General features: G+C 46.0%; 1 protein-coding gene across 1 annotated transcript; it reads left to right on the forward strand.

Annotated features, from left to right (window-relative positions):
- The first annotated feature begins 14346 nt into the window (after positions 1-14346).
- LOC123108117 (PLASMODESMATA CALLOSE-BINDING PROTEIN 3) lies at positions 14347-16312 on the forward strand. Its single transcript, XM_044529967.1, has 3 exons — positions 14347-14894; positions 15571-15604; positions 15916-16312. The coding sequence occupies exons 1-3, from the start codon at positions 14564-14566 to the stop codon at positions 16097-16099; spliced, it is 549 nt and encodes a 182-aa protein (XP_044385902.1). The 5' UTR covers positions 14347-14563; the 3' UTR covers positions 16100-16312.
- Positions 16313-17087: the final 775 nt, after the last annotated feature.

Consider the following 17087-nt stretch of genomic DNA (forward strand, 5'->3'; position numbering starts at 1 on the left):
CCCCGGGTTCGAGGATCCCTACTTTCCTGATCATGTGTATCAACTCGATAAGGCACTCTATGGCCTTAAACAAGCCCCACGTGCGTGGTATGACCACCTTATCGAGTTGTTACAAGACCGTGGTTTTGAAGTTGGGCTAATCGACCCCACTCTTTTTACTAAGAAGGTCAAAGGGGAGTTGTTTGTGTGCCAATTATATGTTGACGATATTATCTTTGGTTCACCTAACAAAGCTATCAATGAGGAATTTGCCGCTCTCATGACCTCAAAGTTCAAGATGTCTTCCATGGGAGAGTTGAAGTTCTTTCTAGGGTTCGAAGTGAAGCAAAGAAGAGAAGGAACCTTCATCAACCAAGCCAAATACACTCAAGACATGCTCAAGATATGCAAGCTAAGTGACGTCAAGCCGGCTTCTACTCCAATGCCCACCAAGTGCCAACTTGACATAGATCCCAATGGTAAAGCGGTGGATCAAAAGGTATATCGCTCCATGATTGGATCCTTGATTTACCTTTGTGCATCTAGACCGGATATCATGTTGAGTGTGGGAATTTGTGCACGGTTTCAAGCCGCACCTAAGGAAAGTCACCATGTGGTGGTCAAACGAATCTTTCGATATTTGGCTCATACCCCAAACTTTGGCTTATGGTACCCAAGAGGATCAAACTTCAAGCTTGTAGGGTTCTCGGATTCCGATTGGGCAGGAGACAAAGTGGATAGGAAGTCCACTTCCGTAGGGTGCTAATTCCTTGGTTGCTCTTTGGTAAGTTGGTCTTCCAAAAAGCAAAGTTGTGTGTCTCTCTCGTCCACCGAAGCGGAGTATGTAGCGGCCGGTAGTTGTTGTGCACAACTCCTATGGATGAGGCAAACTTTAAAGGATTACGGTGTCACTTGTAACAAAGTGCCTCTTTGGTGTGACAATGAAAGTGCCATCAAGATCTCTCTCAACCCGGTGCAACACTTCAAGACGAAGCATATTGAGATTCTGTATCACTTCATCCGGGATCATATTAGGCGAGGAGAGATCGAGCTCAACTATGTCAACACTCATGATAACCTTGCAGATATTTTCACGAAGCCCTTGGATGAAGCAAGATTTAGCGAGTTAAGGCATGAGCTAAATATCATTGATTCGAGCAATGTGGCTTGAACCCTTGCACACCCCACCACGCTCAATTTGTTGTCTAGTTTAGGTGTAGGCATGGACATAGGGGGAGTGTTGTTCTCTCAATGAACTCTCCCTCCCCCCATTATGCATAAATTGATCAAGTCTTTCACTTTAGCCATTGATGATGGTACTTGTGTTTCAAAGACGAGTTTTGGTCATGGGCCCAAGGTTAAAATCTTCGCGGCGCCATACCTCTTGACTCAAACATAGGTGGCCTCGGCCACCGCCCTCTCTTGAAGAGGTGTGTCTTTGTCATTTGCTGGTGTGCTCTCTTTTCTTGTCGTTTTGTGGGAGGTACTACCGCTGGTGGTGCGCGGTACTACCGCTTCTAAGCGGTACTACCGCTTATAAGCGGTACTACCGCCCCCAGCGCGGTACTACCGCTGAGGGACGGGACCAGGGGGTTATATCGGGGCAGGGGGAGGTTTCTTCTCCCCCATACCCATTCGCTTCGCCCCCTCTTTCCTCTTCCTCTCTCCAGCCTCAACTCGCCGTGGGAGGGCTCCGGCGGATCTCCGTCTCCGGGGCGTCCCTCTCCATTTCCTTCGGTGGAGTCGATCCCCACCTCGTTCTCTTGCCATGGATGCCGGTATTGCCCCCGTTCCTTCTCTCCTTTTGTCTTGTTTTCAGATTTTGTTTCTTAGGGGCAATGGTGGTTGCATCTCTAGATTTTTGGCTAAATCTAGGCTTGAGTAGGTTGGAGAAGGCAACTAGACTATCTAGATTAGAGTTTGGTAGGAATATTTTTGAATTTGGCAGGCCGGTAGTGCCAGATCTGACCACGGTAGTAGCAAACTACTGTTTCCCCGCCTCGAGCGGTACTACCGCTCTCGTTGGAGCGGTACTACCGCTTGACCTTGAGCGGTACTACCGCCCTCTATGGAACGGTACTACCGCTTGGGCGGTACTGCCGCGGGCATGTCCCGGTACTACTGCTGCCTGCCAAGTTCCATCATGTTCCTGCCTTACCTTGATCCCTTTGTTGTGTTTGTTGGCTTATGCTCGTTCTTTCTGGTTGTTGTGCGTGTTCTTGTGTTTGGTTCCAGGTGATGAACATCCTGAGCATCAAGCTCGCCGTGTCAACCCCGGGCGTGCAACGTCAAAGCGCTACCGCACCTCTGATCCAGTAGGTGGTTCCTCTAGCACTCAACTGCCACCAGCAGGTGCATCCACAAGTGCTCCTCCACCACCTCAGCAGTCGAAGAGATCCACCAACAAGCCAAAGGGAAAGACTGTGACTGAGATGACTGCCAAGGAGTTTTGGGAAAAGCGTCGCCGCAATCCCTATGAGGTGGACTAAGATCCCACTTTGGTCAACCACCCGTTCTGGAACCGCTTTCAGTTTGCCATCTATTTTGATGTGATCAAGGCCAAGAAGAATCTCTATATTGATGTTCGCTCCATCGACACTGATGCCATGGAGAAGGACCCTGAGTACTTTGGCGAAGCCCTTCAGATGTGCACTCAGCTGAACATTCTCAGAATCATGCAGTTCAACAAGGATTTCAATGCAGATTTGGTGGCTCAATTCTTTGCTACCGTTCATCTTGGAACGGATGCCGACAGGACTCTGACTTGGATGACCAATGGCAAGTTGCTTTCCGTCAAGTGGAAGGCCTTCATGGAGTTACTTGATGTGGAAGATCGCGGGCTGGAGACTTCAGTCGGTTTCCGCCCTCATCGCAATACTACATCCACTCACAAGCAAGCCCTTTGGCCCTACTGCACTGTGAAGGTTCACCCAGTGACTAAGAAGGAAACCTATGAGTTGTCTACGTATCTGGACATTCTTCATTGTGTCTTCCGTGAGACTCTCTTCCCTCGCATCGGGAATCTGGATATGGTCCACTCATATCTCGTGGACATGCTTCTTTTCTGTCAGCATGAGAAGGAAGCAAACACTGGAGAGAGCCTGGATATTTCTCATGTTATGTGGTCTGAACTTCTCTCTGCCGTTTCTGAGCGCAAGTGCCCGATATATGGTCCATTCATCATGAGGCTCATTGAGAGGGCCTCGGCACAGATCTATCCCAGAGTGATGCTGGAAACTCGAGACTTGGTTTCTCATGAGATCAAGCGTCTGAGGAAGAAGGACAATTGGGGCACCCCAACGCCTAAACACGGGGGTCCGTCTGCTGCTGCTGCTGCCATGGAGACCGAGGGTGGGGCTGCTACTAATGATCACGAGGAGGACTTTGGGCACTCTAGTGCAGAACCTTCATGGGCCAAGAAGCTTAAACACAAGATGAAGAAGCTTTTCTGCATGGAGTCTCATGGTCAGTACATGACTCATGTGGCGGAGAAGCATGCCAGGGTGCGCCACAAGGATCTCATGCATCACCTGGGAGCGACAGTTGCCACTGGTTCTGAGGGACATATCACTGAAGAGGAGGAATGGATTCACCAGCATTGCCCTTGGACCGAGTCCGATGCCGAGCAGTTTCCGACCAACGACGGAGATGCAGACGATCACGCTGAGATGTGATGTTCCGCTTGCCATCACCTGGAATCGTAGCTTCGCTCTTTGCCCTTTTGGTGTCTCGATGCTAAAGGGGAAGAGAGTTCAGGGATTTGTGTTGTTGTCGTGTTGCGTGTGTGTCTTTGTGTCGTCTTGTGTTTTCTTGTGTGTTCTCTCGTTGTCTTCGTTTGGTTTGGTTTGGTGCCTGTGAGACCTAAGTTCTAGACATATGGTGTGAGACATATGCTCCCTATCGCTACCTTATTACTTATGTCTATTTCAGTACTGGAGTATATTATGAGTTGTCCTATTTCATATATCATATGCTTAAAATTGTTGGACTATAAAATATAGGGGGAGTGTTGCTTCGGATGTGTGTGTCTTGCTTTCCAAAGGCTCCACTAACTAGGTGCACACATTCAGGGGGAGCCCGTCTATATTTTATAGTTCTTAGTTTTCTTACTTTTATATCTTTTCCTTGTGCAAATCCCTAGTTGTCATCAATCCACCAAAAAGGGGGAATTGTTGAGGCATGTCTCTCTCGATGTAGTTTTGGTGATTGATGACAACATGTTTGTGGACTAATCGTGTGCTTTGAGTATTTCACAGATTCATCCTTGGCACGAGACGTTTTCTTCCCTTCGGAGTGTCAGTCAAGACGGTGTAGCTCTTTCGTTTCTCTTTTGGTGGACTAGTTGCGTAGAGGGCACCGTACTATCAAGAGGGGGTCCGCTGGAGTATTGCTTGGGTGGAATCAACACGTACACATCAGCTTCTCACCCTCAGAGCTCATCCACTTCATTGGAGAGATCTCTTCTCCTTTTGTGTCATGTCTGGGTTCCAGCGGTAGTACCATGCAACCCAGCGGTACTACCATTGAGGAGTCACAAGCGGCAGTACCGCTCCCCAGTGGTAGTACCACCGGTGACTCCACAGCAGTACTACCGCTGGCTTGCCTGGCACCACCGCCTCGTCCTCAGCCTCGACGCAGAGATCTTCTCTCTCCTATCTGTGTCCCAGCGGTAGTAGCGCCGAAGGGTCACAAGCGGCAGTACCGCTCCACAGCGGTAGTACCGCCCGTGATCCCGCTGCTGTACTACTGCTGGGCTGTCTGGCTCCTACCGCCTCGACTCGAGGGCTCTTTTTCTCGTGTCGGGTTTTGCGGCACTAGTTGCGGCAGTAGAGGCGGTAGTACCGTTTTGGAGCGGTAGTACCGCCCTTACCGCCGCGGTAGTATCGCGCTGGGTCCAGATCCCTGCTGCTCTCCTCTGCGCGGTAGTACCGCTAGCTGAAGCGGCAGTACCGCTGGCTCAGCGGTAGTACCGCCCCTCCTAGCGGTACTACCACCCTGTGCGGGCCTGGTTGGTGGGGCAACGGTTGGATTGTTGCCCCCACTATAAAAGGGGGTCTCCTTCTTCCCCGTTGACTCACCTCTTCCCACTCAAGCTCCATTAATGCTCCAAGCTCCATTTTCGCCCGATCTATCTCTCTGGCCAATCAAACTTGTTGATTTGCTTAGGAGTGGTTGAGAAGGCCCCGATCTACACTTCCACCAAGGGATTTTCGATTCCCCCACTCATCCCTAGCGGATCTTGTTACTCTTGGGTGTTTGAGCACCCTAGACGGTTGAGGTCACCACGGAGCCATAGTCCATTGTGGTGAAGCTTCGTGGTATTGTTGGGAGCCTCCGATTAAGTTGTGGAGATTGCCCCAACCTTGTTTGTAAAGGTCCGGTTGCCGCCTTCAAGGGCACAAATAGTGGAATCATGGCATCTCGCATTGTGTGAGGGCGTGAGGAGAATACGGTGGCCCTAGTGGCTTCTTGGGGAGCATTGTGCCTCCACACCGCTCTAACGGAGACGTACTTCCCTTCAAAAGGAAGGAACTTCGGTAACACATCCTCGTCTTCACCGGATCCACTCTTGGTTATCTCTTACCTTTACTTGTGCAAGCTCTTTAGTGTTACTTCTCTTGCTTGCTTGGTTGCTTGTTGTTATTGCATCATATAGGTTGCTCACCTAGTTGCACATCTATACAACCTACTTTGATGCAAAGTTTAATTTGGTAAAGAAAAGTAAAAATTGTTAGTTGCCTATTCACCCTCCTCTAGTCAACCATATCGATCCTTTCAATTGGTATCAGAGCCTCGTCTCTTTATTAAGGACTTTACCGTCCAAAGAGTATGGTTGATAACGTAGACGATATGGAGGAACACTCTGGTGTGAATCCGACCTCGTCTACGGGCGATGGGGGAACCTCGGTCTCTCGTGAGGAGTTCAATGTGGCCTTGGAGACATTGAAAACCTCCATGACGACCGAGGTTGAAAGCATGTTTACTAAATTTCTTGAGGGGCTTAAACTATCCACCGCACCGTTGAAAGTGGGTGATCCCACCGACAAGGTGACAGATGCTATCTCCGACAAGGGGGAAGCTAGTGGTAAAAATGGCACCGGCATCTTTGCTCATGTGGAACCACCACTTGTTTATGGTGGACCGGTTCCTTCCACTCATTTGAATCATGCCGGTCCCCCCCCTAAGATTGTGAAAAATGAGGACTTTGATTCTTGGGTTTACCGCTTTAAACGTCATTTAAATCATGTGAACACTAACCTTTGGAGAATCATTGAAGAAGGTTTCTATCCGCATGATCCAAGCAACTTCACTCCTCGAGAAGCCGCGGATAATAAATTCAATGAAAAATGCTCTCTTCATCATTCAAGATGCAATCCCACCCAAAGACCTACCTCATCTTCGGCCTTTCGCCTTGGCCAAAGACGCATGGATTTGTGTTGTCTCCCTCTACCGGGGAAGCGCAAGCATTCAACGCTCCAACTATGAAGTGGTGCAAGATGAGGCCAATGAGTTTGCAATGAAAGAAGATGAAGAACCTCGTGAGCTTTATCGGAGAGTAACCAAACTCGCGGTCTCACTCCGAGATCACTGGAGCAAGGACACGGATGGTAATTGGATCAAGTGCAAATTCCTCAAGGCAATGATGCCCTACCACAAGGCCATGTCCTCCGTCATTCATCAAAGATCGGACTTCCACACTTTGACCTCAAGCGAAGTGTTGGATGAGTTTGTGGCCATGAACATTTTGGACAAGACCGCCGACAATGCGGTGCTTCGTTCTCAAAGGGCAAAGAAGCCCAACCTTGCATTGAAGGCCAAGCTCTCCGTTGAATAAGAAGAAGAGGAAGAAGAAGAGGAGAGCAACCTCGAGGATACAAAGTATACATATCATGAACACATGGCACTCGCTTCAAGGCAATTTTGGAGCAAGAAAAACTCGAGGCCAAACTTTAACAAGAACAACTCAAGTGGCATGAAGAGCAAGCAACATGTAAGGACTTGCTACAATTGTGGCAACGTGAGTCATTTTCTTGCGGAGTGCCTATATGAGAAGAGGGAAGACAATGGTGGCAAGCTTATCCAAAAGGACAAGGCCAAGTCGTTCCCCAACAAGAGCAACTTCACCAAGAAGACTCCTCCCAAGGCATTGGTGGTACAAGAAGAGCACAATGAGGATGACGATGATGATGAAGGTGATGAGTCGGTTGCCATGGCCTCCGTTGCCATTGCGACGACTCCACGGGTGTCCCTCTTCGACTCACCCAATGAGAGCATCACCGCCAAATGCCTCATGGCTAAAGCCACCAACAAGGTAACCCCCAACATCAAAACTACCATCATTAATCATCCTTCTCCAACGGATAGCATTAATGAACTTGAGGGAGCGAATGTGGAGGCAAATGAGTTTGAGGCCTTTATGGGAAAACTTAAGGGAAAATCCAAGAAGCACTTGGTTGCTCTCTTGGAACAACTTGGTGAAGCCAATGACATGATCGAGTCTCACGAAGACACCATCACTAAGATGGAAGGGCATAGTCGTGACTATGCCGATGAGATTTCGGATCTTTCCAATGCTCTTGAGGAAGAGCGTGGTCTTCGTTTGGCTCTTGAGGAGTCACACAACGTTGATCATGCTAAGTTAAAGAAAGATTATGATCATGTCCTCATTGTTTCTCATGTGCTAAACTCCGAGAAGGCCGAACTTGAGGTTGATCTTGCTAGACTCAAAGAGGAGTTTGATCTACTTGACAAGGCTCACAAGGTCTTGAAGGGTGCTCATGCTAGTCTCAAAGAGTCTCATGATCAACTTAAAGTAAAGCTAACCAAGGAAAAAGCCACTTTTCCTCGTATGATGTTAATTGATAATGCAAATGCTACTAACCCGTGTTGTGAGCATGTGCATCTCGTTGAGGAGAATGCTAAGCTAAAGGGGCAACTAGAGAGTGGTCTTACGACTTTCATACAAGGCAAGAAGAACCTCAATGACCTCTTAGTCAATCAAAAGGGAGTTGTGGCCAAGGAATGGGTTGGGTACGTGCCCGACTCCAAGAACAAGAAAAAGAATGACAAGACCAAACGACCTCCTCCTCTCATGCAAACCTTTGTGAAGGAGGGAGAGAGTGCCTCCGAGGAGAAGAAGAAGAACAATGAGAAGGGTGGCGTTGTCAAAAAGGGCAATGCCACTCCTCGCATCAAAGCCGGTGACTTTAATCCTTCTTATGTGTTATGCCGTGCTAGTGATGGGCATGTCTATGCCAAATTTGTTGGTTCTCCTCATGAATAGATACCGTGGCCCTCTTGTGGAGCAAGACTCTTAAAGTAGCCTTTGTTGGGCATGTCGAGAACGGTCTATATGTGATTAACTTTTCGGAGCGACCCACTAAGACCGCGACATGCCTAATGGCTAAAGTTGATGTGGGATGGCTTTGCCATCGCCGTCTAGCCCATGTCAATATGAGATCTTTGCAAAGTCTTCTCAAGGGGGACCATGTCCGTGGACTAACGAATGTTAGTTTTGCTAAAGATCGTGCTTGCAGTGCTTGTATCGAAGGAAAGCTACATGAGAAGGCTCACCCTCCCATGACTATCATTTACTCAAAGAGGCCTTTGGAGATCCTTCACATGGATCTCTTTGGGCCTCCATCCTTCAATAGTCTTGGAGGTAGGAAGTATTGCTTGGTGATTGTGGATGACTACTCAAGATACACATGGGTGTATTTCTTCAAGAGGAAGAGCGAGACCCAACAAACCGTCATTGACTTTGCAAATGAAGCACAACGTCAACACAATGCAAAGATCTTGACAATAAGAAGTGACAACGGCACCGAGTTCAAGAACTACACCTTGGATGAGTTTCTTAGTGATGAGGGGATCAAGCATCAATATTCCGCATCTTACACCCCTCAACAAAACGGTGTTGCGGAGAGGAAGAACCGAACGTTGATGGATGCGGCAAGGACCATGATGGCGGAGTTCAAGTCTCCGTACAACTTTTGGGACGAAGCCATCAACACCGCGTGTCATGCATCCAATCGGCTCTACCTCCGCAAGGGCTTGAACAAGACTCCATATGAGATACTCACCGGTAACAAGCCCAACCTCAAGTACTTTCGGGTGTTCCGGTGTAAGTGTTTCATTCTCAAGAAAGGTGTTCGATTGTCTAAATTTGAGGTTAGAGCTTATGAGGGCATATTTGTTGGTTATGCTACAAACTCTCATGCTTACCGTGTCCTCAATAAATCCACGGGACTTGTTGAGGAGACATGTAAAGTAGAGTTTGATGAGAATAACGGCTCCCAAGTGGAGCAAAGTGGCACTTGTGATTTAGGTGATGAAATTCCTCCTCAAGCCATAAGAAGAATGGGTGTTGGTTTCATCCTACCCATTGAGGAACCCCTTGTGGCCGAAGGAGAAGGACAATGCTCCACTCAAGTGGAGCCATCACCAACCCAAGGCCCACACGCTTCCGAAGAACAACATGAAGGCCCTCGTCCTCAAGAACATGACCAAGGACAAGATCATGCTCAAGACGGTGTTGACACATCAAGTGATGCCCAAGGTCAAGTTCTCTCCTCCGAGCAAGTTCAAGAACAAGAACAAGCTCAAGACGACGCTCAAGATGATCAAGTGACCACTCCTCGTCTCACCCCCGAGGAGGATTTGGAGCGTCGTGCCGCCAAGGTTGCTTCCAAGCTCTCCACCAAGGATCATCTCTTGACGAATGTGCTTGCAAGCTTAAGAAAGGGGGTAAGCACTCGTAGACAATTAGCAAACTATTGTGAGCATCACGCATTTGTCTCTTGTATCGAACCCCACAAGGTCTATGAGGCGCTAGAAGATCCGGATTGGCTCAATGCCATGCATGAAGAACTCAACAACTTCGAGCGCAACAAAGTGTGGAGATTGGTGCCAAGACCGACGGGGAACCACAATGTCATTGGAACCAAGTGGATATTTAAGAACAAGCAAGATGCCCATGGGATTATCATTCGCAACAAGGCTCGTTTGGTAGCACAAGGCTACTCCCAAGTCGAGGGTATCGACTACGGTGAAACCTTTGCTCCCGTTGCTCGTCTTGAATCTATTTGCATGTTGATTGCATATGCTTCTCATCATAACTTTAAGTTACAACAAATGAATGTGAAGAGTGCTTTTCTTAATGGTCCTATTAATGAATTGGTTTACGACAAGCAACCCCCCGAGTTGGAGGATCCCTACTTTCCCGATCATGTGTATCAACTCGATAAGGCACTCTATAGCCTTAAACAAGCCCCACGTGCGTGGTATGACCACCTTACCGAGTTGTTACAAGACCGTGGTATTGAAGTTGGGCTAATCGACCCCACTCTTTTTACTAAGAAGGTCAAAGGGGAGTTGTTTGTGTGCCAATTATATGTTGATGATATTATCTTTGGTTCACCTAACAAAGCTTTCAATGAGGAATTTGCCGCTCTTATGACCTCAAATTTCGAGATGTCTTCCATGGGAGAGTTGAAGTTCTTTCCAGGGTTCAAAGTGAAGCAAAGAAGAGAAGGAACCTTCATCAACCAAGCCAAATACACTCAAGACATGCTCAAGAGATTCAAGCTAAGTGACGTCAAACCGGCTTCTACTCCAATGCCCACCAAGTGCCAACTTGACATAGATCCCAATGGTAAAGCGGTGGATCAAAAGGTATATCGCTCCATGATTGGATCCTTGCTTTACCTTTGTGCATCTAGACCGGATATCATGTTGAGTGTGGGAATTTGTGCACGGTTTCAAGATTTGGCATTGATTCACCGCGGAAAACGAGGCGATGAGTACGACGAAGCGGCTAGAAGAGAGACGAGTCGCTGGCAAGGAGGGCCCGCGGCTATTTCATGCCAAAAACGATTCGCCCGGCGCCCCCGAGCCCCCCCAACGCGCCGGGTTCGGGTTGGGTCCGCCGGCGCTGATTTCGGCCCAGGCCTGCGAAAATCGGGCTCCTGGGGTGCGACTGGGCCGTTTTTTCGGCGTCGGCGCGAAAAAATCGCCTGGGAGGCCTTTCTGGGGGCGCGGCTGGAGATGCTCTTACATGTGTTTCTAAAAAAGGTTACATCTCCCCATCGCCTAAAAAAGGCTATATCTCCCCCATGCCAAGGTTCCATGCGCTTTTTTTCCTTTTTTTGTTGTTATCGAGTTTCATGATTTTCGTTTGTCTTTCTTCAGCTTATTAAGTTTTCCTTTTCTTTTTATTTCTTCTTCAAATAAATATTGACTTATTTCAATACACGTTGCACATCTTTATTATGCAAGCATATTTTTTGCTATAGGTTGAACATTTTCTAAATGCAGGTTTCCAAACATTTTCTTTGAATAAATGTTAACCATTTTCAAATACACGTTGAACATATTTTTGCACGATGTGATATGTTTATTTAATACTACATGAACAATGTTTTACATTGTATAAATATTTTCAAAATGCGGTGAACATTTATTTGGAACATGTGAACATTTTTAAGTTACATACATTTGTTTATGAATGGTACTAGAGATTTTCTAACTTAAGAAAACATTTTTTACATTGTATAACATTTTATAAATGCGAATAAGAAATTTTGAGATGCTTGATTTTTCTTAATAGCATGAAACATTTTTTTCTGAGTTACAAAAAACATGTTTTTACATTTTCATTTGTACAAATATCACAAACATTATTTTATACATGTGAACTTTTAAAAAATGTCATGAACTTATTTTATATTCTATAAACATTTGTAAAAAAAAGTAATAAACATTTTTTGACACACGTGCTTAAATGTCATAAACATTATTTTAATGCTTTCATCATTTTATAAAAGTTACACAAACATTATTTTTATACTACATGAACATTTTTCAAAAGTGCAATGAATGCTTTTAAACAAATTAAGTAAATGAATTCTGAAATATTTATATTTTAAATAGAAAAGAAAAGAATGAAAGTAAAAAAACAAATGAATAAACGTTTGTAGCAATTAACATACCGACCCAGTAGCGTGTAACACATAGGTGAGGAGGCACTTGCTTTTGCTATGGGTGAGCTGTAGACGCGCTCCCCATTCCTTCCCAATATACCAGTTGTGCCCATATTTTCAAGCTCAAGCGAAGATCAGATCGACATCCTTCCCTAAATAAAATCGGAACGATATCCTCCCCTTAAAAAATCAGATTGACACCCTCCCCTAAAAATATAGATCAACATTCTTCTCTAAAAAGAAAAAGGAAATCAGGCAACGACTTTGATTTGACAGAAGATCACACGCATGTGGGCACTAACACTCGGTTAGTTTGGGTTGCAGGTTCGAAAGATCAGTTGTGGACTTGTTGTGCTGGCAAAGCTATTGTGTCAAGGAAGCTGCCACAGTGAAGGTCAGCTGTTTGACAACACGACCGTGGGTTGGTGAAAACTGAAAACGCACTATTTCAGGAGGAGGGGTGAAGGGAGAGTTAGGTCGTGGCTGCGGTGGCATCTATGACTTAATTATGACCAAATGCCAACGGCGGTGGGCTAGGGAAATGACTTTGGCTATGAAGTACACACAGGCGTGCTTTGGGCTGAAAATAATCCAAATTAGATTTCACTTGTGATTCCTCTAAAATAGATGTTGTTTGAGCTTCATCTTTTCACAGTCCAAAGCTGCCTCCCAAAGCTAAAAAGACCATGACCTCATATATGTGAAACAAAAAACCTCTTACTATAAGATGATTTTACTAGACATGTGTTCAATTTGCCAGACAGTTATTGTCTATCTGTAAATTGCCAATGAACTTCCTAGCAGAAAATATAATATTCAGTCATACTATGGACCTGCTTGGGAGTGCTTTGTTCCCTAAAATTCAGCCCCGCTCTGAAAAGCACAAGCCAAACGGTGCAGCTCCATGAAGTTTTGCTTCAAAAAACCTAAATCTATGATGCAACTTTCAATTTTTCAGAAAGCTCTTCAAGGGGTGCTTCATAAACTCTAGTTTGAAAAGTTCTCATAGAGTTAAGAAAAATTTACCTACCTCTGCCATCGGTAAGTGGGTACCCTTTCGTTTTACTTTCCCAACCCCGCAATAAACCTTTCCCACCAAAATTTCCAATTCTTAAAGCTAGAGCTAGCCAGATGCCAAACATGATAAACTGCTCTTTGTTGGAGCTGGAACCCCTCAGTGGAACAGCTCCAAAGTAGACTTGATGGAGTGGAGTTGATTTTGTTGGCGTGGAGCAACCCCAAACAGGCCCTATGTTAGTGTCTCCACTGGTTCTATTACATTATTTAATCAAGTGCTAATGGATTCTGGGGTCTGGCTGAAACAATTTAATAAAGATGAAGAATCCCTTGTGACTGTAGGAATTGCAGTTGTCCTATGGACTATTTGGAAACTTAGAAACAGAGTGGTTTTTAATAAGAACAGGATTTCTGATTCCTGTGTACCAGGGAACTTGATGATTAAAATACTTCATGATTGGCTCATCTTGCAGATAAACCCAAGAAGACGAAGAATAATGCCGAAGGGCGTAAAAAAGGTTGAGCAGGTCGCTGGAGAAATCTTCAGGGCGGTGGAGGGATGGAGGGCTGTACCACATAATCGCAGCGATGTGATCTTCTGAAGTTCTCTAAACTGGTGCTATAGTCCTAGGAGATCTCCTTTATTATGTCCTCGATCTGTCTCTGTCTTGTTTCTTCAGTTGAACTTAAGTGGTATGCTCCTAGCTGCCGAGTATCACAACTTGATAGTCTGGTTTATTTTGCGTGCGATCATCCTGGAGAACCCGGCTTGTGGGATTTCTCATGATTATGATGATAGGGGCCGTTTAGTGTTTGCGTCTGAAACCTGGTCCGCTCCCGGCTCGAGTAATCTGCACTTTAGAGGAGATCTCATCCTCGACAGTGTGCATCGTAGGATTTGCTAATGTAATGTGAATTGGCAATAGCCTGGTGTCGGTCGCAAGACTTAGTGATTTCTAATAATGGAAATCGGAGAGAAAACTCTCTTTATCAAAAAAAAAGTGCCAATAAATTCATGGTTTAGCTTCAGTTAAGGGGGCACATTCCGATGCCATCTTGCTTTGCTCTCTATTTTATACATTTATTTTAGTGCGCTAATTTGTGAGGTTAGTTTAATCATTAATTACCTCTAGTAAGCTACTTCATCCGTCTCATAATATAAGAACGTTTTTGACAATTAGTGTAGTGTCAAAAATGTTGTTATATTATGGAACAGAGGGAGTAGTACTTTCTCCCTTTTTCATCATCGGCCAGCCTGATTGCTACTACCTTTTTACCGGTTGATCTTCTTCCTCCTGGATGGTCTTTGCTTTTCCTAGCCCCCCGCTCCTTCGCTATCTCCTTTCTCCGGTCGTAATTAGATTAGACACTCCGACCCAAAGGAAAAGCAAAGAGAAGAAAAGAAAGCAGTTCTCCATGGAGATGGAGAAGGAGATCCTCCTCCTGGCTTCCGCTCCCGCTCCGGCTCCCACCATCTTTCTTTCTCATATTCCCTCCCCACCACCGCGCACATATTCCCACCACCTTTGCTCCTTCTTGCTGCCTGAGCCTCTCGCCTCGCCCCGCACCCTCCCGCAGACCACTACATGCGGCGCCGGCGCTCTCCTGTGGCGGCGCTGTGGCTCGCGGCGGCGTGGGCTCTGCAGCTGCTCGCGGGCGCCGGGGCGGCGAACCCGACGTGGTGCATCGTGCGCACCGGGGCGCCGGTGAGGACGGTGCAGGCGGCGCTGGACTACGCGTGCAGCCCCGCGGGCGGCGCCGACTGCGCGCCCATCCAGCCCAGCGCCCTCTGCTACCTCCCCAACACCCTCGCCGCGCACGCCTCCTACGCCTTCAACTCCGTCTACCAGCGCTCCCACGCCGCCCCCGGCGCCTGCGACTTCGCCGGCACCGCCACCGTCACGCTCACCGACCCCAGTCAGTACACGTTGATTCTATCTTTGTTCCTTTCTTCTCTGTTACGCACTGTTTAATTAGTATATTATTTTGGACGAACTCGCATTGTTTGATTATGCTTATGCCCTTGACATTATGTTTAAAATTTGCCGTGTATATATGGTTTCCCTCAATCGCAAGCTTCCTATCGGTCAGTGTAATCCCTTCCATGCACGCGTCTCTTTTGCTTTTGCCGCCTTCTTTTTTTGCTTGACCGGTGTCGCTTTTGCTTTTTTGCTTCGTTATTCGTTAGTAGTATCACTACCACTGCACAAATAGCTGCCTGCTTTTGTTCTTGGAACCTTTGGGATTATGCCTTCATTAGGAGATTTTTTTTTTCACTCAAGAAAATGCATTGAACGAAGAATATATGTGTCGCTAGGCCGATTTCTTAATTTTGATGCGCCATTTTTTGGTAACTTTAGAATGAATGCATTATCCAAAAAAAGACTCCTAAAATTCCCGATCAAGTGATGGCGTACGTTGAGATATGAAAAAGTTATTCACTGTGTTCATGCATTGCCCAGTTTTCGTACGGTTTGTGGACCCTACTTTCAGTTTCAGGACTACCCCCATCAGAGTATTTCTAGTTGTACATAGGCAAGTGATGCGTTTACACACTTCTACTAATAATCCAGTTTTCTCTTACGTTTTTCAGGTTATGGATCATGCACCTTCCCTGCATCTCCAGGGTACGTACGTGCATCACATTGTACTTGCTTCCATTTATTGTACAACTTCACAAAGAATACATGAGGAATTTCTAATAACTCATTAATAAACTTGGTTTACGTCTTCTGCAATCTCATGTATCTAGCTAGAAGAGCATGATATTTGCTAGATGAAATTTGAATTACATGCCACCTCGAATAACATGAGATATTTATACTTAGCTCAGTCTGTGGCTACTGTGACTGTGTTGTGCTGAATTCATTCTATCTGTTGTTACCACAATTTTGCACCTTAAACTTTCAAATTTATCATGTTGGGTTCCTACATGCAGCGCAGCTGGGTCACCCGGTTCAGCCACGTCCGCATCTCGACCGCCGCCGGGCAACCGCAAGCCTGACCTTGGATCAGACGACGACGATTCCGACACCGATGAGGCTCACGTTGCCACCGCCAATGCACCCTTGATGTCTCTTGCCCTCTCCTGTTTCGTGTACCTGCACTTGCGCTGGTGGTGACACGGTATGGATATTTGCGTAGGTAGGCTCTGTGCGTAGAGCACTGCCACGATGTAAGAAGCCACCACAGTTTTGTTTTTGGGAGGGAATTTGTAGTGATCGCTCGTAGCATTTGTAACCTGCCCGTGCAAGCAAAAGGGGGCTAGAGTGGCAGACATTTGGATTCGTCTGATTCATTTGGATGTTCTTTCGTGTCATGAGCTTGACGTCTAACATTTTTCCATCTCTGAAATCTTGTCTCAATGTAGGTGACGAATGCAAAATTATTACCCAAGTTCACGAAAATTTAACATTTTTTGTCAAAACAATACGAGTCATTTGAGAATATATGATCGGTAAGAGCAACTCTAGCAAGTCTCCATGTCACTGATCTCCATCAGTTATATGGAACACGCTTCATATGGATTTGAAGGCTGACGGGCTTCTGCGCAAACACACACTGAGTCGCCACACGGTTGCCACCATAATTTTCTTTTTCATTTATTCTTTTTTTTTTGGTCGTTCGCTACAAATTTGTAGGGGCAATTTGAGCTCAGTTTAGCATTTGTAACCTGCCCTTTCAAGCTAAAGGGGGACAGAGTGGCATACATTTGAATTGGCCTGATTCGTTTGGATGTTCCTTCATGTCCCAGCTTGACGTTTACTTCCTTTGTCACAAAATACTTGAAATTCTAAGTTTGTCTGAGGTCAAGCATTTTTATGTTTGACCAACTATATTATAGAAAAAATAGATCAACATCTACGACGCCACCACCAACGTCGCTCGAATGCACAAACGGTACCTTGTGTCTTATTAATCATGCGCTAGTAGATCGAGTGCACAAGATACTCGTATGCCATGTTGGAAATATGAGCAATTTATCAAATGATTTTATTAACAGAAATATTAGATAAAATATGACTAATATAGTAGAGATAAAACAAATCATGCGTTCTGACAGAGAGAAGGTAAATAGCTTCTGCATATATGAACCATATCCTATCATAT

Source organism: Triticum aestivum, chromosome 5A (assembly GCF_018294505.1).
Source record: "Triticum aestivum cultivar Chinese Spring chromosome 5A, IWGSC CS RefSeq v2.1, whole genome shotgun sequence".
In the NCBI taxonomy this organism is placed as follows: Eukaryota; Viridiplantae; Streptophyta; class Magnoliopsida; order Poales; family Poaceae; genus Triticum; species Triticum aestivum.

Excerpts from the sequence above, each read along its gene's own strand:
- LOC123108117 (XM_044529967.1), top strand. The coding sequence starts at position 14,564 with ATGCGGCGCCGGCGCTCTCCTGTGGCGGCGCTGTGGCTCGCGGCGGCG. Across the intron at positions 14,895-15,570 it reads CGTCACGCTCACCGACCCCA|GTTATGGATCATGCACCTTC; the intron begins GTCAGTACACGT and ends TACGTTTTTCAG. Across the intron at positions 15,605-15,915 it reads ACCTTCCCTGCATCTCCAGG|CGCAGCTGGGTCACCCGGTT; the intron begins GTACGTACGTGC and ends TCCTACATGCAG.